This window comes from Cucurbitaria berberidis (assembly GCF_010015615.1).
Source record: "Cucurbitaria berberidis CBS 394.84 unplaced genomic scaffold K460scaffold_4, whole genome shotgun sequence".
In the NCBI taxonomy this organism is placed as follows: domain Eukaryota; kingdom Fungi; phylum Ascomycota; class Dothideomycetes; order Pleosporales; family Cucurbitariaceae; genus Cucurbitaria; species Cucurbitaria berberidis.
In genome coordinates, this window is record NW_024468938.1 from 1623354 (window position 1) to 1650264 (window position 26911).

At 51.6% G+C, this 26911-nt stretch overlaps 11 protein-coding genes across 11 annotated transcripts; 5 read left to right on the top strand and 6 right to left on the bottom strand.

The window, feature by feature from the left end:
- The first annotated feature begins 2926 nt into the window (after positions 1-2926).
- On the top strand, positions 2927-4313 carry K460DRAFT_315251 (Arp2/3 complex 16 kDa subunit ARPC5). Its single transcript, XM_040930308.1, has 4 exons — positions 2927-3233; positions 3467-3594; positions 3747-3891; positions 3996-4313. Exons 1-4 carry the CDS (start codon positions 3009-3011, stop codon positions 4056-4058), a joined length of 561 nt encoding a protein of 186 aa, XP_040785757.1. The 5' UTR covers positions 2927-3008; the 3' UTR covers positions 4059-4313.
- K460DRAFT_368110 (uncharacterized protein) lies at positions 4019-4809 on the bottom strand. The gene is made up of 2 exons (XM_040933708.1): positions 4130-4809; positions 4019-4058 (listed from the first exon to the last, which is right to left on the bottom strand). Exon 1 carries the CDS (start codon positions 4761-4763, stop codon positions 4509-4511), a length of 255 nt encoding a protein of 84 aa, XP_040785758.1. The 5' UTR covers positions 4764-4809; the 3' UTR covers positions 4019-4058; positions 4130-4508.
- A 1026-nt stretch (positions 4810-5835) lies between these two features.
- K460DRAFT_368111 (uncharacterized protein) lies at positions 5836-7404 on the bottom strand. The gene is made up of 3 exons (XM_040933709.1): positions 6918-7404; positions 6435-6846; positions 5836-6365 (listed from the first exon to the last, which is right to left on the bottom strand). Exons 1-3 carry the CDS (start codon positions 7084-7086, stop codon positions 6140-6142), a joined length of 807 nt encoding a protein of 268 aa, XP_040785759.1. The 5' UTR covers positions 7087-7404; the 3' UTR covers positions 5836-6139.
- Positions 7405-8282: 878 nt separating this feature from the next.
- Positions 8283-10360, bottom strand: K460DRAFT_368112 (uncharacterized protein). The gene has a single exon (XM_040933710.1). The coding sequence runs from the start codon at positions 10057-10059 to the stop codon at positions 8692-8694; it is 1368 nt and encodes a 455-aa protein (XP_040785760.1). The 5' UTR covers positions 10060-10360; the 3' UTR covers positions 8283-8691.
- Positions 10260-11668, top strand: K460DRAFT_368113 (MAGE-domain-containing protein). Its single transcript, XM_040933711.1, has 3 exons — positions 10260-10471; positions 10518-10646; positions 10694-11668. The coding sequence occupies exons 1-3, from the start codon at positions 10285-10287 to the stop codon at positions 11284-11286; spliced, it is 909 nt and encodes a 302-aa protein (XP_040785761.1). The 5' UTR covers positions 10260-10284; the 3' UTR covers positions 11287-11668.
- Positions 11669-11821: 153 nt separating this feature from the next.
- Positions 11822-14113, top strand: K460DRAFT_378397 (uncharacterized protein; the record flags this gene model as incomplete). Its single annotated transcript, XM_040935070.1, has 2 exons — positions 11822-12436; positions 12470-14113. The coding sequence occupies 2 exons, from the start codon at positions 11822-11824 to the stop codon at positions 14111-14113; spliced, it is 2259 nt and encodes a 752-aa protein (XP_040785762.1).
- Positions 14114-14520: 407 nt separating this feature from the next.
- Positions 14521-16838, bottom strand: K460DRAFT_341079 (alpha/beta-hydrolase; the record flags this gene model as incomplete). The annotated part of the gene is made up of 5 exons (XM_040931137.1): positions 16708-16838; positions 16308-16500; positions 15717-15974; positions 15305-15376; positions 14521-15102 (listed from the first exon to the last, which is right to left on the bottom strand). The coding sequence occupies exons 2-5, from the start codon at positions 16470-16472 to the stop codon at positions 14521-14523; spliced, it is 1077 nt and encodes a 358-aa protein (XP_040785763.1). The 5' UTR covers positions 16473-16500; positions 16708-16838.
- A 187-nt stretch (positions 16839-17025) lies between these two features.
- K460DRAFT_140882 (fungal-specific transcription factor domain-containing protein) lies at positions 17026-20462 on the top strand. The gene is made up of 7 exons (XM_040926750.1): positions 17026-17415; positions 17465-17592; positions 17642-18003; positions 18053-18549; positions 18599-18774; positions 18823-19804; positions 19852-20462. The coding sequence occupies exons 1-7, from the start codon at positions 17233-17235 to the stop codon at positions 20224-20226; spliced, it is 2703 nt and encodes a 900-aa protein (XP_040785764.1). The 5' UTR covers positions 17026-17232; the 3' UTR covers positions 20227-20462.
- A 298-nt stretch (positions 20463-20760) lies between these two features.
- On the top strand, positions 20761-21680 carry K460DRAFT_288129 (uncharacterized protein; the record flags this gene model as incomplete). Its single annotated transcript, XM_040929024.1, has 2 exons — positions 20761-20902; positions 20974-21680. The coding sequence occupies 2 exons, from the start codon at positions 20761-20763 to the stop codon at positions 21678-21680; spliced, it is 849 nt and encodes a 282-aa protein (XP_040785765.1).
- A 62-nt stretch (positions 21681-21742) lies between these two features.
- K460DRAFT_287485 (uncharacterized protein) lies at positions 21743-22772 on the bottom strand (the record flags this gene model as incomplete). Its single annotated transcript, XM_040928971.1, has 2 exons — positions 21743-22480; positions 22545-22772. 2 exons carry the CDS (start codon positions 22770-22772, stop codon positions 21743-21745), a joined length of 966 nt encoding a protein of 321 aa, XP_040785766.1.
- An 816-nt stretch (positions 22773-23588) lies between these two features.
- K460DRAFT_341090 (Zn-dependent exopeptidase) lies at positions 23589-25301 on the bottom strand. Its single transcript, XM_040931138.1, has 2 exons — positions 25029-25301; positions 23589-24968 (listed from the first exon to the last, which is right to left on the bottom strand). Exons 1-2 carry the CDS (start codon positions 25252-25254, stop codon positions 23623-23625), a joined length of 1572 nt encoding a protein of 523 aa, XP_040785767.1. The 5' UTR covers positions 25255-25301; the 3' UTR covers positions 23589-23622.
- Positions 25302-26911: the final 1610 nt, after the last annotated feature.

The following is a 26911-nucleotide window of genomic DNA, read 5'->3' on the forward strand; positions in this document are numbered from 1 at the left end:
GACATGCGACGGAGCCAATGGGCCAGCTTCCATCTGGTTTCCAGAAGACATGCTACTGGGCATAATAGCCAGGCGAGATTCTGGTGGCGCCGAAGGGCTCCACTCCCCGAGCCGGGGCAACGCTCTGATAGGGACGTCGGGGCAGCAGCTGGTCGTGGACGCCTACTGCAGCGCGCTGCCCTTGGTCAAGTGGCGGGTGTACCGTGTTGCCCGGGGAGGAGGATGATTGTGAGTGATTATTATTATTATTATCATTATCAGTATCCGTCTCGACTCGTCGCTGCTCTTTGGGCGCGGAGGAGACGCGTCCAACCAGGAAGGGCAGGCAGCAGGCACGGCACAGCATAGCACATCACATGACGGCACAGCACAAAAGCAAAAGGGATGTAAGAGGCATGTCAGAGGGATATAAGAGGGATAGTTTGATTGATTTGATGCGCGCGGCATCGAATGCGGATGGGAGGCGCTGTGATGATGATGATGATGGAATGGTGGAATGGCCTGTCAAGGCTCCCAGCAACCTGGGCAACGGATGGATGGGCTGCGGTGCAGGACGTGTGTGTTGATTCAGCAGAGGCATGTCCGTATGTGGGTCCTCCTCCTGGCCGCGTCGGGGAAGGAGTGCCGCTGCCCTGTGAGGCGCCTTCTAACCTTCTGGCGTTGCTTCTGGCGCGGAGAGTCAGCCAACAGACGCGGCACAGCGAGTCAATACCAATGCCGTCAAGCAGCAGAAGGTTGCGCGCGCTGACGCTGTCTCATCAGCTCAGCTGTCTGTCTCATGCCTGTCCTGTCTTCAGGCGATGGATGGGTGTCGAGTGTTGAGTGTCGACTGGTGAGTGCTGACTGTCGAGTGTTGCAAGTGAGCGGGCTAGAGAAGGGCATCTTCACCTCTGTCGCGTCTGGACGACACAAGACATACGAGTCTATACGTCTCCTACGACAGCGCGCGACACGACCGCAACAGCGACAGCCGTTTGGCCCTGTGCTAGCGCTGCAGGTACGGCTCTCTAGCGCCTCCACCGCGGCAGGGGATAACCTCTCTCGTGGATTCAGCTGCGCACATCACCCTGGCTCCCTGTCTGCGGCCGCACACAATTTCTGCCAGAAGGGGGCCCGGTTTGGGCGACAGGGAGCCAAAAGTTGAAACACCCCCGAAAGGAAAGGCCCTTCTGCTCCCGGCACGTCATGTAGTCTGCGCTCTGCTTCCTGAAAAGCACAGTCGCTCATTTCATTTGTCTCGTCGGCAGCCAAGGCCACTTTGGCAAGTCAGTACAGGCCCCCTTATTCTAGTCGGCAATATAGAAGGCCCAGCGCGCCCTCTGGAAACTTATCATTTTCATCTTCACTCCCTTCGGCTTCTTCATTCATTCCGCTCATCCAAAAGCCCACCCGAACACGACACCATCTAATCCACCTCGACACACTACGCCGCTGCCGCTCATTGTACCGCCTACCAACACCACCACCACCACCACCACCACACTCGTTCTCGCACCAGTTAACCTCGGCCCTCTCTATACGGGTCCATCACACATCGGCCGCTGACGCCTCACATACCGCCCACCATTCATTTGTAAGTCCAACCCGCGCCCTCGGCGCTGGCTATATTTGGCATGGCTGTGGAACCGCTTGCTGACTATAAAGCAGACCACAACCTACCTTCAACAACACAATGATACTCAGAGAGCCCGAATCCAACAACATGGGACGCGGTGCCTACGACACAACTGGCACGCCAAAGCCTCCACCGCCCCCGCCAAAGTAATCTACCGCACCACCGCATCTCATCCGACCACCATGGCCTTTTCGCTATCTGCCTTCCACTGCCGCTTTTTTGCAGCGCAGTCTGGCACAGTGCGACAATTTGTCTGGTGTTCGGCTGGGAGCAGAGGGATGACATCCCGCGCGTCGTAAGTGACAGATTACACCCTTACCTTGCATGAACACCCTGACTAACCAATATATGACTGCAGCCCTACGCACCTCTCTCACCACACCCTCCGCTACCACTCGTACAGCCGAGCTCGTTTACTGGCGCACCTCCACCCACCACCACAATCGTTGTTCAGGATTACACCCTTTTAATAATCGGCGACCAATTCGTTTCGTCCCGGAGCCTAATACCCCATTCGTTTACCGGTTCCCGTCCTGCGTTATCGAGCGACTCTCAACCAACCCTGTATCCATCCCCCTTGCGTCCCACGTTCAGCGACATCATTTCCTTACGGCAAAAGTTCTTTTTCATCGGCGTTTTATAGACTAGGGTGGGCTCAGACATGGATACCAAAAACGGACTTTTCTTTTTTCTTTCGGACAGCAATATATCTGGGTAGATTTCCATTGTCTGCCTTCGCTGGCACACCAAGACATGGATTATTTTGTACTATAGCTCGCCGGGCTGGGTTGAACCCACCAGGTTCACGACCACCACTCGACGATTTTTGCATTCGTTACATGGCCATCTATGAACGGGCATGCATGGGCCGCCATTTCTCTGGCTTTTGGAGTAGACAGACAGAGTGCCTGGGCCTCGCTATGGGTGTCTCGCGACACGCCTGATGGTATAGACTTAATTGCAATTGACAACTTTACATTCTCACAACATGATCCATGATTCTCCACGTCCATTTCTTCAATGCGACCTGTGACCTGTCTTATCCTGTCCGCCGGGTGCCCTTGGTGTCACACTTGTGGCGTCGCGGATGTCCATCTCGGGAAGATCGATATGTCGTGGGCGTCTAGATGCTGGCATCGATCTGTTTCGAGCGGCGCTGAATGCCGACCCTGGCTTGTACTACAAGTGAAGGTTCCGTCAGACGTTGCCCGGCACTGCGTTTGGAAGCCGCGAAGCTTGGCAGAGTGGAGACAAGGCACCTGCGACGTGCCTACCCTCACCACAGCTCAGGTGCCGACCTCGACGCCCTTCACAGCCACCAGTGCCACCACCACCACTATCGACTTCTCATTCTGCTTCAGCTTCCACACGTCCATCGTGCACAGCTCCCACCATGGCCAACATAAATTGGCGGACGATAAACATCGACGCCTTGGATCCTGACAGCCCCGCCAACTTCGACCTTAGCTCCCTCACCCCCGCCGTCGCGCCCGTGTCCACCAGCGATGTCCAGAACATTTCCCAGCAAATACGGCAGCTTCTAAGAGGGGGCGAGAATGAGGGTGCTCTGCAGGGCGCGCTGGAGAACCCGCCCTATGGGGCTGACGAGAAGGGCAAGGTACGTTGCCGTTATGCTACCCCCCCAACAAGCACCTGTTCAGGTACCATTGCTTCCTCCGCCCACGGCAATGGGACGGCATCATCGAATGTCTCTCCGCATTCGGGCTTCTCGTGGTCACAATCGCGACCGTGACTCCGGACTCGGGCTACCGACAACCCGGACGAGCTGTCGCTCCATCACACAGTCACATAGGAAGGGATATCAGGCTGACTTGTCTCACCGCTATATAGGAGATCCACCTTGCGACCGTAATCGAAATCCTACAGTCTATACGGCAGTCAGACATGTCACCAATACTCAGCCGGATATACAGTGCGCAAGGTGGAACAGAGGCATTGGACGTACTGATGAAGTATATGTACGTCCAGTTCCCAATTGGGTCTCTCTAGCCCTCACACAGCTTGACCGCCTTCCACCAATGTCTCTCGGCAATTGCACCTGCCTTCTGTCCTATTGGCCCTTCCACACTCGTATATTGAGCGCGTTTGGCTAACCGTCGTAATCATACAGCTACAAAGGCATGGCACAGGCGTCACCAGCAAACAACACGCGCAACATCACGCCCCAGGCCACCGGCTTCTCACAGGTTCATACTCGCGGAGGAGGAGAAGGCGGCGGCCAGGCCATGAGTGTGTTGCTCAGCTGGCATGAAAAGGTACGACCCCACGCTCCTTCCGTCATGACGACTCGGTACTCTTCTCAACCCAATTGACCCCCACGACTCACCCTCCCTCGTCGATCCTACTAACACAACGACAGCTTGTTGAGATAGCTGGCCCGGGTTCCATCGTCAGGGTCATGACAGATCGTCGTACGGTTTGAGTAAGTGGTTGCAATTGCGGCCACCCGGATCGCATCCGAATAAGCAGGTCGCTAGCTCATAGCGAAACTAGCAGCCACGTACAATGAGGCGACGCTATCCAAAAGCAAATTTACCAATGACACACAATCCGCATGGCTCTTCGCTTTCCTACCTCTTTATTAGCTCCAACTTACCGGTGAGGGTTTAGCACCAGTCGACTCTGACTCAGGCCTCGACACGGAGTAATAGAACACACGAACATGATTATGAGCCTCGACAATTTTTCCATTGCTCCAATCCATGTCCCTGCCTTTTTCCAGAATCCCGTACTAGCGTCCCCCTATTTACCAGGCCGCTAGAAACCTCGTTCAGCCTTATAGCGATTCCCTCGGCGACCATCCCAATTTCCCATGCACCCACCTTCTCGCGGACGCGGACCCGGAATTTCCGCAGCGCTGGCAAGCATTGCGCTAACATCGCCCTGCTAAAGCAGCGACCCCATGCTCCCCGGCATAGCTTCCACGCGACTCCTTAGCGCGCGCCAAGTCCCCTGTCCCCAGCGGGAGAGGAAACTCCATCCTGTTTTGACCGCTTAGTCCCAGAACGGGCAGCGTGAAAAGACCAAACAATGCCTGATCTTCGGAAGATGACATCAAACATGCCAGGTGAAGTGAAACAGCGGGCACTCTGCGACAAATGCTGTCGCCTTTTTTTGCCCTTGTCATTGTTACAGGCTAAATGCATCCATCCATGCTGTTGATTCTTAAGAGGTATGTTTTATTGTATACGGCAAGGAATGGCTTGTCGGCATTGTTTCTTGGTCAATGTTCGAAAGCGCGTCTGGAAAAGATGTCATTCATGCGTAGGGCTCTGGTGGTGTTTGAAGAGTTGGGCGCCATTGTCCTGTGCTGCGATGATCCCTCCACTACTAAATGACAAATAACTACATAAACTTTTTCGCAAGATCTAACTTTTCGCAGGATCTCTATGTAATAAGGAAGGCGTGAAATAAAGTTTATTGCCATGATATCCCCGTCAGATCGAAACAATTTACCCGCAGTATGGCCGAGGTTGATGAAATCAGAGTGCACGATGCTGTAGTTGGGCTCCTCACTCACATGACCTCCATGCAATGCAGTGCCATCAAGGCGCGAAGCATTGATCCTCTTCGTCCGAGGACCGTCCCAACGGAATGCCAAACGTGGGGATGGCTTTGCATGCACGGTCACATTCCCACGCGGACATTCGTATCTGCAGCTTGGCTTCCTGCTCCGCTTGAGCGTCTAATTCCGTTACTTAGTCGTAGGCTGGTAGAAGAGCGTTTTCTTGCTCGAGGTAGGTAAAGCCAGACTCTCTTTCCTCTGAAGGTAGGTTTTGTCTTACCATCACATGCGAGACTGAGACAGACACCTTACACGCCGCCATCAAGATTTCCCTGCAAGAAAGAAAGTGAGATTCAAAACGTCGTTACTTTTTCTTTTTACAACCCCTTGATCCTTCTCTGCTTATTCACTCAGTATCTATTTACCTACTTGGTCGCTCTTGGCACCAGACTACCCACGTGGGGGGCGGGATTTGTCTGTGGGGTGCCATCTTGCTACTGTGCCGCACGGGAGGGATATTAGAGGGCCCCCCACGCGTGGGGAGAGACACCGTGATAGTTGGTAGGTTGTCTACTTGACGCGGACGTGTCTAGAGTGGTGGTGTGTCATGTCTTTGCAGACGAGGGAAGAATCTGGGAGAATTTCGTACATTCTTCTCACGCAGTGTCTGGCGAGACTGGGAGTTTTCTCGGGAGGTACGTATGAGAGGAGTAGATGCACTTGAGAGGATCTGTAATAATCTTCCTCTATTGTAAAGAACAGAGTCGAACTCTTATTGGTGGTAACGTTTGTAATGATATGAAATTAGGTTCCCTAACTATCCGCGCCGAATCCATGATGGGGTATAGGCTGTGTACAAGAAAAAATTGAAATCGCGCCTTCATAGTGCAGCGTCCCTCCCTGAGCGAGGTTTCCACCCGTGAATGTCAATAATCAACGCTTCTTCTGGGTCTCATCTCGAAAAGATAACACAGGCCATGGTACTTGTAATGTCTGCGTTATACACCAACATACTGATTTGCTGGCTCGTTACGGTCGTGGGAGCCCTGGGGCTTTGCGTGGGTCTGCCCAGGCTGCGTGAGCATAGTACCATCAGTTGTCGACTCTGCTAAGCTCGCCGGCTTCTCGCCAACGGGCTTCGAGACGTCGTCACGGGTGCGTGCGTGAGCTGACTTTGGACCGTAGGCGTCGATGTGAGCCAGTGAATGCCAGAGGAGGTACGTGCTATATTAGCGATCAGCTTTCAATTCTGCGGTTCAAACGGGGGGGGGGGAATGCGAGGGAAGAGCATACCTCACAAACGTAAAGACCATGCCCGGCCACAGAAACACCACACTAGCAATTGCCCGTCCATTGTCTCTATACCTCATCGGGCTCCCGCCATAGAGAGCCAGCAACCTCTGCGTTTCTCTAGCATTTGCTCCGCTTACATATGCACTCTCCTTGGCCACAATGTCCGTGTATGCTAGTGCGCAGGCCAGCGTGAGCACACACGCAATTATCGAGCATATTCTCCAAGCCAGTTTGACAGCTGACGACTCGCGGCGCTCTGGCCAGAAGAGGTCGAAGAAGAAGGCGCTGCCGAAAATCGTAGCGACGTAGATGCCGACAAAGATGTTGAACGAGGCGATGCCGACGAAATTGTTGTTGTGGACAGTTGCGTTGGGGTTCTGCTTAGCTACGAACTTTTGTTGGTCGACGTAGTCTGCCTGTGGTCAGTTTGTGCTTCAAGCCTGAGGAGAAAGAGGCTTGTATGGCGACTATACAGTGACATACCAGACAGAGCAGCAGTGCCCAAACTCTCGCTCACAACGCAGAAGATCATGGCCAGCTGGTAGATGATGAACTTGGTTCGGCGCATGTGGTATTCGTTGTTCCACATGTAGCTGTTCTTGAACTTGCCCCATTGTATCTCGCGCAGGTCGAGTCCCCATATCACCGCCATATTTCTTGTCGGGCAGTGATGGTGTGGTGGAGAAGATGAAGAGGGGCCGACTTGAGTGATGTCGAGCTGGGCTTGCGTAGTTAAAGCGTAGGCACAGTGATAGGAAGGAACGGCAGATGAAGAGGGGAAGGCGACATCCGTTGCCTATGTCCGGAAGTACCAGGAACTAAACAAGAGGACGACTAAGCTGATCCGTCACCACCTAAGCATATAGGAGCCGCCTCAGCAGGACCGCAAGGCGGAATACATCAACTTAAGGGGAGCTGCATTCCAGACGCCTTACGTAGCCATCAACAACCTCATTCTCTATCCCCGGTCGAAGAGTTTATGTCATAATCTCGCCCGACCACACGACTTACAAATAAGCATGCAACTCGCTGCATAGCGCCGTCGATCACGCGCCAGCTCATCCACGGGTTCTCCTCGCTGAGGCGTACTGGTACCCTGACCCTCTCCACTAGCTATGCAGCGTGCCCTCCTTCACCAATCAAAACGCAGGCCTCGTACGAATGCAGCATTTATCAGCGTCCCGGCTGCTTCCGGCATAAATGAGGAGGGGAGATATATCGGCTGGCTATGGGTGAATAATCGATAGTGGAGGGGCGTGATGCATGCGGGCACGGCTACGTCATATCCATCGTGGACAGGCGGGTGTGGCGATCTTAGCGAAAGCTTCATCCACACGACGCTGGGCGTCACGGGTTGCTGACGTGCTGCTGTACTATCAAGAGCCAAATCACTGCCCTAAGTTGCTTCGCACTAGTGATACTCTGTTCTTCTACACTTATTTCTTTTTGGTCACTAAACTTTCTTAAACACCATCTTGATGCTGTTCATATAGACGGCTTTGAAGGTCCTGGTTAGATGCTTGGAGATGCGTTGAGATGCTGAGCCATGAGGTTTCTAAGTCGCGACAACGGGCCGAGTGCAAATTGAGAACTAGACCAGGTTCCTCTTCGGATGGTCCCTAGTGTTCCAGCATAAGACATGTTTTTTCGTCTCCACCTCCGCACACAATAGAGCCGCCCTCGGTACACTAAAATCACCCCCGCAGCCTTGCCCAACTTACTATCACATAGAAATTATGAAAATAGCCGCTCAAAGTTTTTTTACTCAAAGGTTTCTATCTTTGTCTATTCGTATCCACCTCGGGCGGTGACGAGAAGAGCAAATATAGCACAGCAAGTACCAGTGGAGTCCAGGATTGAAAGTGGCTTCGAGTATATATAACCGAACCTTAGCTACCCTAACTACTAATTTTCACATCGCTACAACCATGTTTTGTCTACTCTTTTGCGTAGGTCGTAAGGCACTGCGATCGTTACCAGCAACCTGAGCGAACTAGGTATAGTAACATGTCACTCCGTAACCAATACACTTTGTAGGCCATAACCGAGCGGGAATACGAACAGGCGTTATACTAGGGTTTACTGGTACATACAAGATACTGAAGGAACTCATGCTTGAACAGAAGGCAGGAGATATTTAGATCGATATTATAGAAGTATGAGCAGAGTCAGCAAACTTCGAGGACTGTCTTTTGTACAGGCACTAGTGTATGATACAAGCCACCAAAACTTTTTCTCCGTCTCCGTAGTCGCCATGCTATTGCACCATGCCTTCTACAGTACCAACAGGCCGCTCGACGATACTGATGCAACCCTCGACGATGCTCTTCCTCGCATCCTCAGAGCTGACGTTCTGGCCGCCAAGGTACAGCAACCACACCAATCGCCCCACCCGCCCATCTTTGACTTCACCCAGCCAGTTTGACTTGCCCATCTTCGCTTTGCCCTCTTTCTGCACGATGGGCTGATATAGAGCGCCCAAAGTCCCGCTCTTATTTCGGGTCAAAATGATCACACTGCCTTTTGGCGCCTTCCCCTTGCCCTGGAAGAGGTTCTTGAACTCTTTCATCGCCAGTCCAAAAGATTCATCCGAGAACTCGTTTTCTTCAACTGGCTTCGGGAGCGCAATTGACTTGCTCTCGGCGGCCTGCTGCCTTAGCAAGTCTGCCTGTTTTCTTCGAACTTCATCGGTACGCGATGCAATACCACGCATCCATCCATCCTGGAGATGCTTAAAGTCGGTGCCGCGGCAGGGCACGACACGGAAAGCCATGTCTACAGCCTCCACGCCGTCTTTGCTTAAGATAGATTCCCAGATCTGGTTGCTCTTTTCGGCATCGAAGAGTGACTGGCGGAGGTCTTCTTTCTCGTTGGGAATGAGAGCTGATGCGGTGGGATTCACGGTGTTGATGAGGTGGTTTTGGAGGGTGGATAGGTCAGCCGTCTTGACATAGAGGCCTACGACGTAGACCTGAACCCTGAGGAAGGACACTTTTCGGATGCCGAGGCCGAGCAATGTGTATTCTGCGTCGCTGCTGATCTGTTCTGGGCCGCTGGTGTCGGTGGGTAAGCGGATGGTTCGCGGGAAGTAAGGTACGTATGATGTCCCTGTTTCTACCAGCTCGACAGCATCTGGATCTGATGCCTGTGGGTTCTCGGAGGAAGCTGGTGCAGCGATGACCTTGTCTCCTGCAGCAATGACGACCTTCTTGCCCTGAAACTCGTCTGCTGCCTTCCGTGGTGCGTCTGTCTTTGTAGGCGGTCCCATGATCCTTTCTACTATCCCTCGACCCTCCTTCTCATTCTTCTCCTCCTCCGGTGGGGGTAGCTCCCACAGTCTCACCAAGATGATCGGGGCAATCATCGACAAAGCTGCACCCAGCGCCAGCCAGTTCCGCCTTCGAATGGCTGCGGCGCGACGAATCGCTTCTGCACGGTGAACCGAGACAAAGTCTTCATCTAGATGCGGTCCTTTGGGCTTCGCAGCTTGCTTGAGTATGGCTTCGAAATCGGATCTAGCATTGCGGGTGCTGTGTCGCAGTTGTGGGTTGGAGCGCAGAGGCGCCAGAGGCTTATTGAGGCAGCGGAAGATTGGCCGTCGCGCGGCAAGTCGGATAGGCATCATGGTGGGCGCATCAATTAGGACAGTCTGGTGCCGATGTAAACAATTGAGGTAATGCCGGTCGTGATGCTATGGCGTGAGAAGCTTGGCCAGCAGTAAATGATGTCGTCGCCAAGGATCATTCGCACTTCTTACTAGTACTGCCGCTCGCTTTAGCGGGGTGAAGGCCGAGGCGCGTGTCCAACGCGTCTATCAGCCCTACCTCTTGCTTTACCTTACGATCCAAAAATGGCCCCCAGAGCAAGCAGACGGCGAGAGGAAACGCCCGAAGACGACGATGATGTCGACATGGAGGAAAGTCAACAGGAGCAAGGTAGCGGAAGCCTCGAACAGCTATCGAAGGGCTTGGTGCGATATGCGCTATCCTGCGAATATGCACGAAAGCCGATCAAGCGTCAAGACATCAACGAGAAAGGTAAGGGCATGCTATCTCTGGACAAGAGCGACACTGATATGTGTAGTACTCGGCTCGCATACTCGTCTTTTCAAAGAGGCCTTCTCCCGCGCCAATGGCGAGCTTATGGAAGTTTTTGGGATGCAGATGGTGGAGCTACCCAAGGCAGACAGGGTAACAACGCGGCAAAAGCGCGGTACGTCACACATGTAAATTGACCAAGTCTTTGCCTGACCATCTCAGCTGCCGTCGCATCGGACTCTCAGAGCAAGACAAGCAGTCTATGGGTCCTAAAGACCATCCTTCCTGAGCAGTATCGCATACCAGAGATCATTGGCCCTTCACGACCACTTGACGAAGGCTTGATTAACAGAGAGGACGCTTACGTCGGATTATATACCATGGCGATCGCCCTCATCACTATCTCTGGCGGTATGATGCCAGAAGGGAAGCTCGACCGCGCTTTGCGACGGATGAACGCAGACCAGACAACGCCCATCGGCACCAAAGACAAGACTCTTGCAGCTATGATCAAAGATGGATATATAGTCAGAGTCAAAGACTCTTCGAGCGGGGAGGAGATGATTGATTACATCGTGGGCCCGCGAGGCAAGGTCGAGGTGGGTCGAGATGGCGTTGCGAAGCTGATCAGGGCGATGCACGGCGAGAGCGATAACCTAGACGAGGTCGAGAAGCGCATACAGAGGACGCTCGACGTGGCGGAGGCTTATAATAGCAGTGAGCTGCCGAGCGACGCGGGTCCAGCGGCGAGTGCGTCACAGATTGGACGAAAGCGAGGACGGCCGAGGAATGATGCGGATGAGCTAGATGATTGATGAGTTTATGAGGCAGCCTCGGGCGTGAGAGAGAGAGAGAGGGAGAGGCATCATGTGCAATGACTATGTTGTGGAACTTGGATTTGGCTGGCGATGACGTTAAAGTACGCGCCCCGCAGAGTATCGGGAGAGGGCAAATAGCTCCAATGAGGCCTCCAACAGAGGTCAGCTTCCTAGCTCCACCCGCCCTGGGGGATCCCAAGCATGGGCGACGGAGCTGGAGGCCGTCAACAAGGACGCTGCTTCATGAGCAACCATGTATAGGGCGAGAGGGAATGCAGCGCCGTGCAGGCAGCCTCTGCGCTATTTGTCAGCGTGGAGAGGAGTGCAGGTGGTAGTGAATGGCAATGCTGCATGCAATGCGCGCCAAGCGGGAACGGCCTCCATTTTCCACGCCAACCGCCACCCTCGTCGACTCCCTCCTCTCTCTGCAGCCTTCTTCCTGTCGTCATATGCATTAACGCATCCTCTCGCGCCAATGAGTCTTTTGTCCTGCACCACCTGAGCGACGACGACAGCAGGCTCCCACAACACCATGAGCAGCCTCAAGGACATCCTCAACCACACACCAGCCCCGTCACGGCGCCCGTCCGTCACAGGCCAGACGCAGACGACAACGTTCGAAGCGGCCGATGCCCTCACAGCGCTTGCGACCCTAGGCAGTGGGCAGCAGTATGCTCCGCGCGAGCTGCCCTCGCCGACCGCCTACTCGAACGCGCCGCGACGCACCAGCAGCTTCGGCTCTCACCACGCGCCCGTAGAGCCTTCACCGCCCCTCGAACCACCCCCATCCCACTCCCCGACTCTCGAACAATATCATCATGGCTCCAGATCGCCGGAAGAACAGAAACGGCGGCAGTCGTTCCTGGCCAGGTCGTCACCCGCGGCCGTCCTCGCTCCCATACACAATTTGTCGTCGTCCGCTCTACAGGAGGAACAGACGCAGCATGCGCGAGCGCCAACACCAATCGGCGAAGACGTGTCTCAGATAGTGCCGGCATTGTCGCCATCGAGTCAAGGCGGTGAAGCTTCGAGAGACAGCACGCAGAACCGCGAGCCCGCCTTTGTGCGCCAAGAACCTACGACATCACAGATCCGCGAGCCCGAGTTGGCGAGCACCACACCGCACTCAACATTAGCAGCGGCTCATGTACCACTTTCACAGGGCAGCGAGGCTCGACAGCCCTCCCCCCAGGCGTTCATCAAGAATGAGCCCTCTGGCACACCGCGCGAAAACACGCCTGCGACTGCGGCCGCCTCTGCTCAACCGGGCCGACAAAGTTCCCTTGCTGGCGAGAACATGGATGCCGAGACGCTCAAGGCGCTCGAGATTGCCAAACAGAGTGATCTTGGCCTTCGTAAGAGGAAAGGCAGTATTCCAGATGGCCTGCCATCTCCAATCGATTCCAAGCCAGCTCCCGCACCCTCAAAGAAGCGCCCTGCGCCCTCATCGATTCCGACTGTGAAGAAGAAGGGCACAGCAAAAGCAATGAAGCCGTCGAAGAAGCGCAAGCTAGGCACAGAAGAGGGTTCTACCGCACGCTCTGTCACGCCCACTTCGCGCTCCTCAAAACCAAAAAGTGGCAAGACGGGCTCTCAAGCCGGCACGCCCGCCCTCGAGTCCTCGCCCGCCCCCGACAACTCGTCGCAGGTTGGCCCCTCCGACGACGAAGGCGAGTCTTCAGAAGACCATAACCTCTACTGCCTTTGCAGAAAGCCTGACAACCACCGGTGGATGATTGGGTGCGATGGCGGCTGCGACGACTGGTTTCACGGCGACTGCATCAACATGAAACAGTCCGAGGAGGCGCTGGTTGATAGGTTCATCTGCCCGAATTGCGAAGAAAACGGCAAGGGCACCACAACGTGGAAACCCATGTGCAGGCGCGACGGTTGCCGAAGACCCGCTCGGTTGATCAAGGACAAGGAGAGCAAGTACTGCTCAGACGACTGCGGTGTACTGTTCATGTCAGAACAACTACAACGGACAGCGGGCGCAAACGGAACCAAGGACAGATCAAAGAAGGCGAAGAAGAAAGCAACTGAAGCCGAGCCCGGGGACGAAGAAGAGCCCACACCTCTAGGCGGAGTGCTACGAGCGAAGGACCTAAAAGCTCTCGTCGATGCGTCACCCAACATCCAAGCCTTCAAGAATCTGGGAACTGGAGTCCTCTCGCCACCACAGACCGCGTCGCCGACCCGCGCAACCTTTGGAAGCGCACCAAACGGCGAAGATCTTGCCCTCACCGCTGGCGAAACCCAACGCTTAACCGCCCTCCACAAGGAGAAATCACAACTTAAAGACAGGTTGGAGGTATTGAAGGACCGCGAGAAGTTTGTTAGCATGGCGAAAGAACAAGCGACTCGGGTTGCAGAGCGCGAGAAGGTGAAAATCAAGGAATTCTGCGGCTATGATTCACGATTGAGTTGGTCCGACGCGGAATTCCTCCTCTGGCGGAATAGCAAGCACGGCTACGCAGCCTTCAAGTTCAACACGCTCTCACCGACAAATGAACAAACGTCATCCATGACGACAGTAAACGGCTCTGACTCCGACTCCCTCTCCTTAGACATAAAAGAGTCAGTGTGTCTGAAGAAGAGATGCCCAAAGCATCCACAGTGGCAGAAGCTCAACCTGCAAGACGCGCGATTCGAAGAGCTCGAAGTCGTCGAAGCCATCCGCGAGTGCGAGAAAGAGGAGCGGTCTGTACGTGAGCGTGCCCGCCGACGGGGTGCGAAAGACGGCTTAGCCAAGGAACTCACTGCTGGTGATGGGAGTAAAGTGGAGAGGAATAGGGAGGGCTGGGTCGAGGTCGTTTCGTCATGATGGCTAGCAGGCACAGACGAGGCGAAAAGAGATTAGATAAACATATACCCCCGTTCCTTACGCGCTGCTGCTTAGTTCTTTGGGCTTGGTTATTTATTTTTGGGCGGGGCGTTGGAAGGTATACACAAAAAGCGCCTGCGTCCTTGATTCCTCAGCATCTTTATCGATTGATCTACGACATGATAGCGTCTATTGGGAGCTTTTGCTAGAACAACACGTTGCAGCGACTTGGTAGTATGGTTTAATGATGATTCTTAACTCTCATGTGAACATGTCCACGCTCCACTTTGGCGATTATGGTGATGAATGTTATTTTATTTTTCCAACTGATGTACGGTATGTTATATGTGTATATTTGTTCATGTTTGGCGAGCAAACTGTTCAGATCATGGCGGGACGTGAACCTATCACCCACTTTCCTCACCATTAAGCCTGACGCCCCGCTCAATCAGGCCCTCCTGCCACTCCATAAACTCACCCCGCATCTCAGCAGGCAGAACGTGACCCTGCCCCTTTACAAAATGCTTCTCAACTTCTCCCTCTTGGAAAACGTCCTCTTCTTCTTCAATACCCAGCCAGTTCTCCGCCCCAGTCACCCCCTCACCCTTCTCCAAGCCCCGCCACAGCACTACCCCGTGCGGAAAAGTAATCATATGGTCCTGCGTCCCGTGCACGACCATAATCCTCTTTTTACCCACTGTCTTGGCAATCTGCTGTAACTGCTCGGCGCTCTTGTGGTGCCAGCCGGCTGCGATGGCTTGTAAGATGAAGCCGGTTCTCTGGAAGTACTCGGGATGCTGGCGTTTCCAGAGTTCATTGGCGGCGAAGCGGTCGCCGTTTGTGGGGAAGGATTGCTCTACGGGTTCGAGTGTGTCCGGGGCGTCGAGCCAGGCTTGTGTGTAGAGGTTTTTCTTTACGTTGTCGATTTGCTTGTCGATTGATTTGGGGATGAAGAGGTTAGCGCGGTTCCAGAGGTTTTCTACGAAGCCCTGGATGGGTTAGTTAGTTAGTTGGATTGAATGTGATATATATGGGCAAATCTCGTTTGGAAATCCTGAGCTTTTGGAGTTCCTTGGGATGAGGGTCGTTTTGAGATACAATAGGGACAAAGTCAAGGTCTGTATAAACTGGGAGTACAGTGAAGAATATAGCTCTTGCTGAGTAGGTGATTTTCTGGAGATTGGAGCTTACGGTAGTTCTAAAGAGACCTGCGGCAGTTGACACTAGTGATAGCGTACAGATGCGTTCCGGTATGAGCATAGCCTGTGTCAAAGTCAGCTTAGGCGCCGCTGATCTAGCGTCTAGCTCTTGATCTATGAAGCCATCATGGTAACGTTAGGCGTTTGAACCCTGTGTGGCGCAGACAACGAGTGGGGCGGGGCGGAGCGGGACCAGCGCACTTGAATAGAGATTGCAGGATTGTGATCGACCAGTAATGCTTGGTCTCAGGGGTCTTAAAGGCGTAGCCCAAGAGGCATCATGTTCGATCGCACGGAAGGTGTAGCATCCGGGAGCCGAGATCCGTGAGTCAAACGACATCAACCCAAGGGTATTGGAATCCTTTTCTATGCAATGACGGCGGCGTGGAGATTGATGGACTCACCAGTTCTTGTGCAATCATGCCTCCCATACTTATGCCAACGATGTGTAATTCGCGCTTGCCTGTCCAACCAAGATGATCAACCAGTTCGACGACATCCTTGGCCATCTCCGAGGTGGAATAGCGGAATCTGGGTTTGCCTGAATCGCCAATGCCACGGTTATCGAAGACTAGCGACGAATATTGGTCGGGCTTTGTGTGAGCAAAGTCTTTCGTCTGGCGCTGCCACGCGTACTTCATGCCACCAAGGCCCATAACCCACTACCTTGTGTCAGTGACCATTATTGAAAAAATTGCTTCAGGGTGCGCAGAAGAAACATGGGCTGAGCCTGGGTCTTGATAAACCCTAATCTGAGAGCAGCATGTATAATCAGGAACATGAGACGTGTAGAAAAAGGTGAGACGGTCAATGCGACTGAAACGAAACGATGACAGGATCTTGCTACTGGCTCGTCATAAAGGCAGCATCCTACCCCCTGGCAGAACATCGTTGTTATTTTCAGAGGTGACAAATAATGGTGCAGGGTGATGGGGTTAATTTGGGGTGCAGTGTGTTGGACCTTGGAAGCGACTAAATATGGAACTGACACGCACAACAATGTGTTGGTCGCCGTGGCCGTGGACCTCGTACGCTATCTTTATCGGGCCACCTCTGTCTTTAGCAACCTCTGCTTCTCCTTTCTTTTCTGGGTTGAGAGGCCATATGGTGTGGTTATATTCGGCGTGTTTGAGCAGCTCGTCAGCGGTAAGTGGGGCCATGGTTTGTGATGGCTGTCAAGGGATGGTACTGGCCATGACACGTTAGCAATGCAATCGAGCCCACTTGCAGTGAAATAAGTTGCCGCAAAGGTGGCGCAGGCCATCGATTCTTGGTAATTTAGACACTGCAAGGGCGCGTATTCGGTTCGAGGTTGGAGCGGCAGTGGTCCTCAGGAACCGATACGCGAAATGCAATGGGATGTGATTGGGAGGATACAGAAGAATGCACACTCACTATTCTCGGGTGCGGGCCGCTGGAAAAAGGCAGCCAACGACGTCGTTATTAGCAGCACGTTGCACGAGGACACAGAGGGTGCTATAAAGTTGGCATTGGTCTCGACGTGAGAATTTCCTGGCTATCAAGTCACATCACAGTGGAGCCTCGGGATCTGTGCATAGCGCCTGTTAGAAGCCCAAGCGCAGGAATCGTCATACACGTTGCGCTAGGCCTCTTCAAGCCCAACCATCGCTCTTGGCTACGGACGACGGCGGAGGACTGCGGGCATGCTGAGGAAAGACAGTCACCCAGTCGCCCGCTGCAGCACCCCAAACAAGCTTCTGCCTCATCCCTTATCTGCTCGACGCGATTCCATAGCCGGCGACTAGTCCGCGACAATCCTCCTCACCTCCCTGTAGATGGGCTCCCCGGCAGCGTTTCATCTGGCTCAGCACTAGACTCCCTCGGACCCCCGAACTACAGGCGCCTTCAAAGCAACACTACGCCCCATATTCCTACGAGACCCCGCAATCCTTCTCCGCCATGAACACGTCTCCGAATGGCTTCTATGGCACCGGCCAGCCCATGATGAACCCACCTCCGCCACGCATCTTCGGCAGCGGCGGCTTCGACCCCTCGCAAATGCCCGCGGGCTCCATGTTCGCCCAGGATGATATGGACGACAACGCTGATGGCGGAGACGCAAAGAGACGGCGCATTGCTCGCGTATATACACCGAGAGACACGGCCCTGGTATCATGCTGACAAGCTGTAGGCGTGCGACATGTGCCGGAAGAAGAAGATCAAATGCGACGGCAAGATGCCCTCGTGTACCCACTGCCAGAACTACAAGACCGAATGCATCTTCACCCAGGTGGAGAAGAAGAGGCAGCCGCCTAAAGGGTAAGCACATGCTTGCAATGTAGAACACAATGGGGCTGACCAGTGCTAGTGCAAAGTATATCGAAGGCCTCGAAAACCGACTTGCGCGCATGGAGTCGTTGATGCGCTTGTCTGGTGTCCTCCCCGACGACGATGACGGCAGCACAGACTTAGCAACGTTGGAAAAGCGACTGGCAGACAGAGCAGGGCGGTCTCCAACACCCCGAACCAGCATGGATGAGAGGAGACCATCTGCAATGCCTCAAGCAGCTCATTCCACGACACAAGGGACTCCAGCCCAACCAGCTCTGCCAAGCCCAAGAAGTGGCACCGCCTCACCAGCTCCAAAGGAGTCCACCGAGGGAGAGGATGCGCTTGCGGAGATGATGTGCTCACTCGTTACCAACAACTGTGGCGAGACGCGATACATTGGTATGGCACAGCCCATGTACACTCCTTCCCTTATACTAATCCTTTTAAGGCTCTTCGTCTGGCTTCTCCATCTTCTCACCCAAAGGCATACAATGGGTGAATGAAAAAACGGGCGACAATTCTTTCCGCGACATGATCTCTACTGCTGCCGTCGAAGACAACAAGTGGATACAGTGGAGACCAGACGTGTTCCAGGACATTTTCAAGCGCCGAGTATACAAACAGCTGCCACCCAAACACGAGGCTCTGTCGCTCCTGAAGGATTACTTCGAAAATTTCAACTGCATGTTTCCATTATTCCACGAACCGACTTTTATGCACCTGGTGGACAAGCACTACTCGAAAGATCCGTACGAAGGATCTGGCTGGTGGGCTAGCTTGAACGTTGCCCTGGCTTTTGCCCACCGTCTGCGAGTCATGAGCAACCTCGTGCCAGCAGAAGAGGACGAGAAGGCATGGCAATACCTGAAAAATGCCATGAGCGTCATGGTCGAGCTCACCATGCGCAACACTGATCTGCTCAGCGTGCAGGCTCTGTTAGGAATCGTAAGTGAATCAGCACGTTTCATGATGTTGTAAGACTAACACAATACAGGGGCTGTTCCTGCTTGGGACACCGAACCCCCAGCCTACTTACTTTTTCGTTGCTACCGCCATGAGGCTTGCCCACAGCATTGGTCTGCACAAGAAGGGCGCTAACTTTAGTCTCAACACTGCGGAAGTGGAGCAGCGAAGGCGCGTCTTTTGGATTGCATACATGCTAGATAAAGAGTGAGTTATCCAAGTCTCCTCCTTTCAAACGTACTAACCAGCCCTAAGCATCTGTTTGCGTTCTGGTCGACCCCCTGTACAGGATGACGATGACATGAACGTGGAACTACCGAGCGATACTCCACCCGATAACATTGGCAACATCCCGCTTGCCGACGGCAAAGGGACCATGAACCTATTCCGGCTGATGTGCACCTTCTCAGTCATTCAGAGTAAAGTGTATAAAGGACTGTACTCGGTGAAGGCTTCAAAGCAGACCGATGGGGAGCTTCTCAATACCATTGGTGAACTGGACAGGGAGCTAGAAAATTGGAAAGACGACATTCCGCTAGAGTTCCGCCCAGAGCACGATATCAAAGCCTCCCATACCCCGCTTATCCTCCAAGTCGCAGTCCTGCATCTTGGCTATTATAATTGTTTGACGACGATTCATCGTATGAGCGTACATCACGGATACTGGACGAGTCGGCTGTCAAACTTCGCCATACAAGGCTTGAATGCACGACCTCTCAACCCAAGAGTATTCATGTCTGCGCAGCTATGCGTGCAGGCCGCCCGAGCATCTATTCATCTCTTGAAGTACATACCAAAGGGTGACTTGTCGTGCGTCTGGTTGGTCATCTACTTCCCAGTGACGGCACTGGTTACACTTTTCGCCAATATCCTACAAAACCCACAGGACACCAGATCTCGCTCAGATCTGAAGTTGATGAAGCTGGTCGTCAACTTCCTCAACATGCTCAACGATGATCAGGGAAGCGGCAGTGTCAAGCGCATGTGCACTGTCTGCGCAGAGTTTGAGCGTATCGCGACTATTGTCCTCGAAAGAGCAGACCGTGAGCATGCTTCGCGGCGCAAGAGGAAGCAAGGGGACAGCGAACAGGATGCGCAAATCGAAGCCACTGCGGCCGAACTGCTATCAACGGGCCGGAATTCACACTCGTCACCACAGCAAGTCACAACACCTCAAACTAATAATACCGCATCGGAAGGCATGATCTTCAACCCAGACTTCCACGGCTTCAACGAGGTAGGTGTTTTGCGTGTTCAAGGTTGAACAACTGCTAACGTATACAGCCCTTCCCCTTTTCTCCCAATTTTACGCACGCCTCACTCCAAGCGAACTCGCAGGTGGGCCAATTTGGTTCACCTTCCTTGACCGCACAAATGCTTCAACAACAACAAAGCCTACCCCTCACCACCGGTGCGGACGTCAACGGAATTAGTTCTAACATTAACGCAATGGCCATGGGCCAGTTTGACCAAACGTTCAACAATGTTCCTCAAGACCTCTGGAAGATGCCAATGACGCTCGAGTGGGATTGGGCAGATATGACCGGCTACTCTGGGTATGAAGATGGCATCAGCATGAACGGCGTCTTACCGGACTATTCGAACACGGGCCATGGCACGAGCGAATTCAATCAGAGCGCAATGAATGGTGGGCGGTAGTTTTTGAGTGTCTCGCGGCTGTTAAAAGGAGGATTCTTGATTTCATGGTGTTCACGGCGTTCATTACGACTAGATGGCATGCTTTGAATAGCTATTGGCCAGGCAGCGAAGTGACAGCTCGACTCGATCGGAATCTGGAATATATATCATCACCCCGGTTAGGTGGAATTCGAGCGACGATAATGGATGAACTAAACTGTACGTTATGTACCCTTACGAGTTTACGGTTGGCTTTTACATTTGCTTTTCAAGGTAGAAAAACTCGATTACTTTGATTTTGACTGCAAACTACCAATTTTACAAACTGCTTTTTCAAAAACCATTTTCCACGGCAATGGAACAAGTTTCGTGACGATTGTCGCGAGCACACTTCACTATGCCAATGTTCCACTGCATCGCTTGGCCCGATCCAGTACGTCACGATACGTCTATGGCTTGATATCAAACACACCCCGAGGAGATGATCTGGATATGTATACCACTGCTCCTTTCATGAAACGTCCCAACATCACTTTATCAGTCAAATATAGCACAATGGTCAACACTACAGCCCTCCTCTCCACCCTCATTACCGCGAACCACATCCTGCACTACCACAATGTGCTCGACGCCATGGGTCACGTGAGCGTGCGGAATCCTAATACAAATACCACGTTCTTCATCGCGTTGCAACTAGGTTAGAAGACCCCCTTTCCCAATTACATCGTCAAATATAATTCTTCGAAAAGCACTGCTAACTAGGACCAGGACCAGCAGTCATCTCTGGCCCCCAAGACATCGGCGAATACTTAATCGAGGACGGCAGCCCCGTGAACAACAACACGCAAGGCGGCTACGCAGAACGCTACATCCACAGCGAAATCCTCAAGCGCTACCCAGACATAAACGCCGTAGTGCACAGCCATGCAGAGGACGTCCTCCCCTACACCGTCGTGCAGAACATCCACTTGGCACCAATATACCACATGGCCGGCTTCTTGGGCCGGGACACGCCGCTGCCGAACTTTGATATCGAGGACGCATATGAGCCGTCTGATCCGCGCGATTTTCTGGTCAATTCGCCGCGGCTGGGCGCTGCGCTCGCAGAGCGGTTTGGGGTGAATACTACTACGCTGCCGAGTGTGTCGCCGGTGTATACCACTGTGCTACAGCGCGGGCATGGGTTTGTCACTGTGGCGAGGAGTGTGGAGCAGGTAGTTGATTATGCGTATTATGTTGCTAGTAATGCGCGGGTGCAGACTAAGGCGATTTTACTTGCTGGGAGTGCTGGGAGACAGGATTGTAGCAGTGCGGGCTTCAGTGGGAACGGCACTGGCGATATCAAGTATTTGAGTAGAGAGGAAAGTAGGGATTCGGCGAATATGAATGCGTGGATTGTGTTTAAGCCTTGGACGCAGTGGGTGCGCGAGGTAGAGAGGAGTGGGCTGTATGTCAATGAGTTGGGGTCTGGCTAAGGCGGACTAGATTACGGAAAGACGGAAATGCGAGAAACACCCACAGTGGAAGTATCAAGATCTTACAACTTGCTCCCTTCAACAACCTGAATAACGAAACCCAATCTCGGGAAGTGAACGTGGACATTTAACTCAGCCTGTTCATTCGGCTTAATCACCACCTCTTCCACACCAATCTTCACCAACGTGCCCAACGTCGGATTATCGCGCCCCGTGTCGTCCGGGGATATGGAAATGAGTACCCCAGGTACTAATCCATGCTGAAAATCAAGAGAAGAATGCTGGTCCACCGCAGTGGGTACTAACAGCCTCTCCTCGGATACCAACGGCGTCTGGCGTAACGCCTGCTTCCATTGCGTATCAGACTCCGGGACAGTGATCTCGAGATCCGGAAGAGAAGTAATGTACGACTCGAATGCGTGGAACCATTTCCACAGCCCCGGGAAGCGGTCCTTATTGAACACGGCATCGGTAATGGGGTCGCTGGTGTCCCGTGTGTCACCTCCACTTAAATTGTATATGCCCTTGCCGGCGGCAATGTCTATGCCCCACCTGAGCTGATAGTACAGGCTTATATCCGCCAAAGAAGGCGTTTTTGTAGGGAAGGCCCACATGCCGGAACGAAAAGTAGGTTCAAGCATCGACAAGTGCAAATCCAGATTCGAAAGGTTTTGAGGAATTTTGGCTGCGAGCTTGGAGGGATCGAGTGCGTGCCCGATGAGTTGTGCGCGGTCTTTGCCAAAGGAAGAGGACCATACGCTGGAGGGTATGAGGCCTGTTGTTGTGCGGAAGAGTGATTTCTGTTTATAACGTCAGGCACCTAGTTTTACATTTGTTAGACGTTTATCTGATGCGTTTGCTCACATCAGTCCAGAAACTTGCAAATCCCCGAACAAGACCGCGGTAAGTCCACTCATTCACGCCTTCGTACTTGGGGTACAAACTCCCCCATCCTTGACTTGCAGAAAAGACGTGTTCTAATGCTTCAATGATGAGGGACGTGTCGCAGTATACCTCTCGACCAATAGCGAGAATGGGGATTTTGCGGTAATGTAGTGCGAATGTTGAAGTTAGGAGGGGGCGGGGGAGCATCGAGGAGACAGGGACGTATGCTTTATTGTATGTCAGTTAGACGAGGGTGGAAGGGCGAAGAAAGATGAAGTTACTCAGCGTTCTACTGGTATCTCATAATCGGCGACATGACAAGAATGCAGAATTGATCAAAGAGGTGACACGGTGAATAAAAGCGCTGCTATGAAAAACACAAAAGGCAAAGAAAGTACATGAAGGACATGATAAGTGAGACAAGGAGGGCTGGATAGAGAGTATGAACGCACAAAACGGTATCTGCTTGACTCTCAAAGCTAAACGAACTTTATTTGTAAATGGGCTTGCTATGCCAAAGTCAGTGAATAGTTGCTGTATCGTACACAACAAAACCGAGTGACATACAGTCATACCCGAAGAGTACCACAGGCGGATGATCTTTTGGAGGCATTTTCACAACGAAGATACTTTTTTTGGGTATATTGGACCGAAGTGAGACCAAGTAAGGCTGGAGGTATACGAGAGACTGAAAAGCACTATGAACAGACGATAGCCGTAGTCTAGCCTTGTCCTTTACCCCGCGTTTCGACCGAAAGCCGACTGCCTGATGCCGAGGTCCTCGAGACTGACCCTTTGAGCCTCCAATGACGTGCAAATTAATAATGCTTATTGGCGATATGTGCTGCGTCTATGTAACGCTTACCGCTGCTCGAGTTTTGAAGTAGCGATAAGAGTCAGAGGGTTACATACTTTGAAATCAATGTAATCACAAACATCTCCGCACTCAAAGTACTTTCACAGAACCAGCGATAGCTCAACTAGGGCGTAGGCGCTTTGAAAATCCTCTTACATACTTTGAAACTCGACTACGTAATCTCTAAAAAGCAGTGCGTATCTACAGGACTCTGAATATAGGATACTCGTCCCCCAGGTCCAACGGAATCTTATTGTAGTAAGCCAGAGACGCCTCGCCCTCAGGCTCCAACAAAACAAATGCATATCCGGCGTTCTTCTGCCTCGTGTCCACATAAAAGCCTCCAGCGGGGATAGTAACAGCTCGCTGGGTCGCATTCGTCTTGACCGTCGTCCCTGCGACGCCCTCAAACTTGGTCGTAGCAAGCGTAGCATTCTCAACAACGAGCGCTTCCACTGTGCCAACAAAATCTTTCTCGAGCACATTGACTTTGACACCGAGGATATGGAGACGTTCAGCTACGTCAGAAAAGGCGCGGGAGAAAACGTAAGCCTTGGGCCGAGAGCGTTTCAAAGTAACGATGTATGGGTCGCTGTTCCGGGATCGGACTGGGACGTCGACGAGTGTGCCGTTCGCGCTGATGAAGGTGAGATGCTTGTTTGTGATTTGTTGTTCATACGCAACTACAATGTCGTCGGTGCTAGCAGTGAAAGCCTTGCGACCGTTTTCGATGGTGTTATAGACGGTGTCGAACTCGTCAACAGCTTTGTTGAGGATCGTTTCCAAGGTGATGATGTGAGATGCTACACGTCGCTGGAAGTGCTGGTTCGCAAGTCTGATCCCGCGCGTCTCCACAAGGAATGTTATTGTTTGGAAGTTGCCCGAGCCTTTGTGGATAGCCTGGGCGTGCGCATTTGGCTCCTCGACGGTGATCGTACCGTTGCGGACGCTGGTGGTGAAGTACGGTGCTACGCGCAAGCCCTTCGCTTTAGCTGCAGCGAAAATATCTTCGACAAACTGCTCATTGAGTGCTCGGATGTCCTTGTTGACATTTTGGTTTTTGTTTGCCGAGACGAGAAGGTCTTGCGCCCGAATATATCCTGCCACTGGGTTCACGCCTGTATACTCGTGATTATCCGTGACGATATGAGGATCGAAAGTGGATTGCAGTTGCCTGATTGCCCGAGTTTGATCTCGTTCCAGAATCGCGTGGTCACGGTTGGGATCATAGTTTGACGCGAGTTGCCGCTGGAAATATGTCACGCCGTCGACATTGTAGCGCGGAAGAATGAGCAAGTCAACCTTCTTGAGCACCTTCTCGGTCCATTTGGAGTCATTGGCAAACTTTCCAAGCAGCGCCAGGACACCTTGATCACCGGCAGGCTCGTCCCCATGAATGCCGCCTTGGATGAAGATGCGGAGCTTCTTTGCACCCTTTTCCCCATTTGATAACGTGACATAGGGTATCTTGCGGCCTTCCTCAGATTCTAGCTTGTCATTGTACGTGAACCACCCGTTGCCGTGGGCTAAGCCTTTCACAAATTTCTCTATCAAATAGCAGTCAGCGCTTGAACCCGTCTGTTTGGGTCTAATGATTGACTAATTACCTAAAGTGCTTTGGGATGTTGGTCCAGAGGTACCGTTTGCGAAGCCCGGTTGAACGCTACCGGGGTCTGTGAATGCTGGTGCTAGTAACTTGACGTCCTGCACATCAGGGAAGTTTGCGGCTACTTGAGGCGTGTCAATGACAGTCGGATTTTGGTTGCTGGCGTAGCGATCGCTTAAAGCGAGACTTGCATAGAAGGGAACTACGCTCAATACGGAACTACGCATGATGAACGACTTTTGAGTATACTTCGGTCACCTTGATTGTGGTATGGTTCTGGGCGAAGATCTCGATTTGAGAGACACCATCTTCGCGAACTTATACTACGAATTGATGCCGAGCCTTGTAGGCGTGATATGCGTGGATAATCACGAAATGTCGACCCTCGAAGTTAGGATGTATGCTTGCGTTGGAAGGTGGAAGCGATGCTCATCCTTGGCCAAGCATTGGCAGCACCTATCCAGGATAACGAGCTGCCTAATATGGGATCGTGCGTCATCCGATACCGGAATCAAGACCCCCTCGGACAAGATATGACGAATGCAAAGTGATGTTACTCTGCTGCGCAGACGATGGACTTGGCAGATCGCCCTTAAGCATTTCAGCCCACGTATTGGGGAGGTTGTGGAGGGTTTGAGAGATCATAGATCCCGACTAATTCTAGACAAATACACAAAAATGCCTCTTGTCTCTGGATTTCGAGAAGGAGATCTAGCGAATGTCTCAAAAAGCCGCTAGATACCTTCAGCTTGTGAGTTCATGGAGAATATGATTAATTGCAATTTGTACTCCGCACTTAAAGTACTTTTACAGAACTAGCGATAGCTCAACTAGGGCGTAGGCGCTTTGAAAATCCTCTTACTTGGCGTTGCGACACGGTCCGTCTCCAGCACTGACAACGAGCTATGAAAGAGAGTCTAGGGGGTCTCAGAGGAGTTGCAAGGCCGTCGTGTCCGCCAAGCATGCTCAAGTAGTTGATCTAATTGTGGTTAGTAGGTAGTTCAGTGAAGAAGTAGGGTAGTGCGTAGTTTCTTTTTTTTTAATCTATTTGCGTAGGCGGTAAATGTCAACCTTCTAAGTGAAAGTTAAAGTACCTGAATATAATATTAAGCATATACTTATAGATAAAGGAAACTTGTATAGCGTATATAGAGCTCTTTACAAATTATAGAAGCAGGTAGTAGCTATAAATAGTAAAGTCCTATAAATTTAAAACTTACTAACGTATTACACAGGCGAGTTAGTTGCCTAGTTAAGTTAGTTACAATGCTAAGACTCTACTAAAATTAGTACTATGTATAATAGTACAGTACTATAAAAAACTATAATAATAAATTATAATAAGCTAATTTATTTAAAAATTATTTTTATTTTTTGCTTATATATTTGCGCGTTATACCTAGCTTTATTGCAGTATTTATAGTGCTTTTAAAAAGGCTTACTTACTTTAATATATACTTATTTTTTTACTTTTTTTTTATTATTATGCGCCTTAAACTTTTTTAAAATTATTAGTTAAAAACTATTTTTTACTATAAAAGTCCCTTTTTTTTATACTTGCTTTTTTTTATATAATTTTTATTATATAGCAGCTTTATTAGCTGCTTAAAGCTTAGCAATTTTTTTTTATACTAATATAAATTTATGCGCGACTATAGCTGCACTTTTTAAATTTTTTTTAAAAGCTTTAACTATTAAAGTAAAAAAACTATTTAAATACTTTTAAATCTTTGTTTTAACTAGCATTAATTAAAACTTAAATTTTAAAGTATTGCTTAGTATTTTTAACTTTTAAAAACTATTTTTAATAGTAAGTAGTAGTAAAATACGCAATTAAATATTAAGTTTTAATATTACAGCTTTAAAGTTAAAAAAAAACTAAAC

Bases quoted from the DNA above. Each gene is read 5' to 3' on its own strand.
- K460DRAFT_368110 (XM_040933708.1), bottom strand. From the start codon at position 4,763: ATGACAAGGGCAAAAAAAGGCGACAGCATTTGTCGCAGAGTGCCCGCT.
- K460DRAFT_368113 (XM_040933711.1), top strand. From the start codon at position 10,285: ATGGCCCCCAGAGCAAGCAGACGGCGAGAGGAAACGCCCGAAGACGAC. The intron at 10,472-10,517 runs GTAAGGGCATGC...TGATATGTGTAG, and splicing joins TCAAGACATCAACGAGAAAG to TACTCGGCTCGCATACTCGT. The intron at 10,647-10,693 runs GTACGTCACACA...TGACCATCTCAG, and splicing joins AACAACGCGGCAAAAGCGCG to CTGCCGTCGCATCGGACTCT.
- K460DRAFT_368112 (XM_040933710.1), bottom strand. From the start codon at position 10,059: ATGATGCCTATCCGACTTGCCGCGCGACGGCCAATCTTCCGCTGCCTC.
- K460DRAFT_368111 (XM_040933709.1), bottom strand. From the start codon at position 7,086: ATGGCGGTGATATGGGGACTCGACCTGCGCGAGATACAATGGGGCAAG. The intron at 6,847-6,917 runs GTATGTCACTGT...GACCACAGGCAG, and splicing joins GGGCACTGCTGCTCTGTCTG to ACTACGTCGACCAACAAAAG. The intron at 6,366-6,434 runs GTATGCTCTTCC...TCGCTAATATAG, and splicing joins ATGGTCTTTACGTTTGTGAG to CACGTACCTCCTCTGGCATT.
- K460DRAFT_341090 (XM_040931138.1), bottom strand. From the start codon at position 25,254: ATGCGTAGTTCCGTATTGAGCGTAGTTCCCTTCTATGCAAGTCTCGCT. The intron at 24,969-25,028 runs GTAATTAGTCAA...GCTATTTGATAG, and splicing joins AACATCCCAAAGCACTTTAG to AGAAATTTGTGAAAGGCTTA.
- K460DRAFT_140882 (XM_040926750.1), top strand. From the start codon at position 17,233: ATGAACACGTCTCCGAATGGCTTCTATGGCACCGGCCAGCCCATGATG. The intron at 18,004-18,052 runs GTATGGCACAGC...AATCCTTTTAAG, and splicing joins TGGCGAGACGCGATACATTG to GCTCTTCGTCTGGCTTCTCC. The intron at 18,550-18,598 runs GTAAGTGAATCA...AACACAATACAG, and splicing joins TGCAGGCTCTGTTAGGAATC to GGGCTGTTCCTGCTTGGGAC.
- K460DRAFT_315251 (XM_040930308.1), top strand. From the start codon at position 3,009: ATGGCCAACATAAATTGGCGGACGATAAACATCGACGCCTTGGATCCT. The intron at 3,234-3,466 runs GTACGTTGCCGT...ACCGCTATATAG, and splicing joins GGGCTGACGAGAAGGGCAAG to GAGATCCACCTTGCGACCGT. The intron at 3,892-3,995 runs GTACGACCCCAC...ACACAACGACAG, and splicing joins TGCTCAGCTGGCATGAAAAG to CTTGTTGAGATAGCTGGCCC.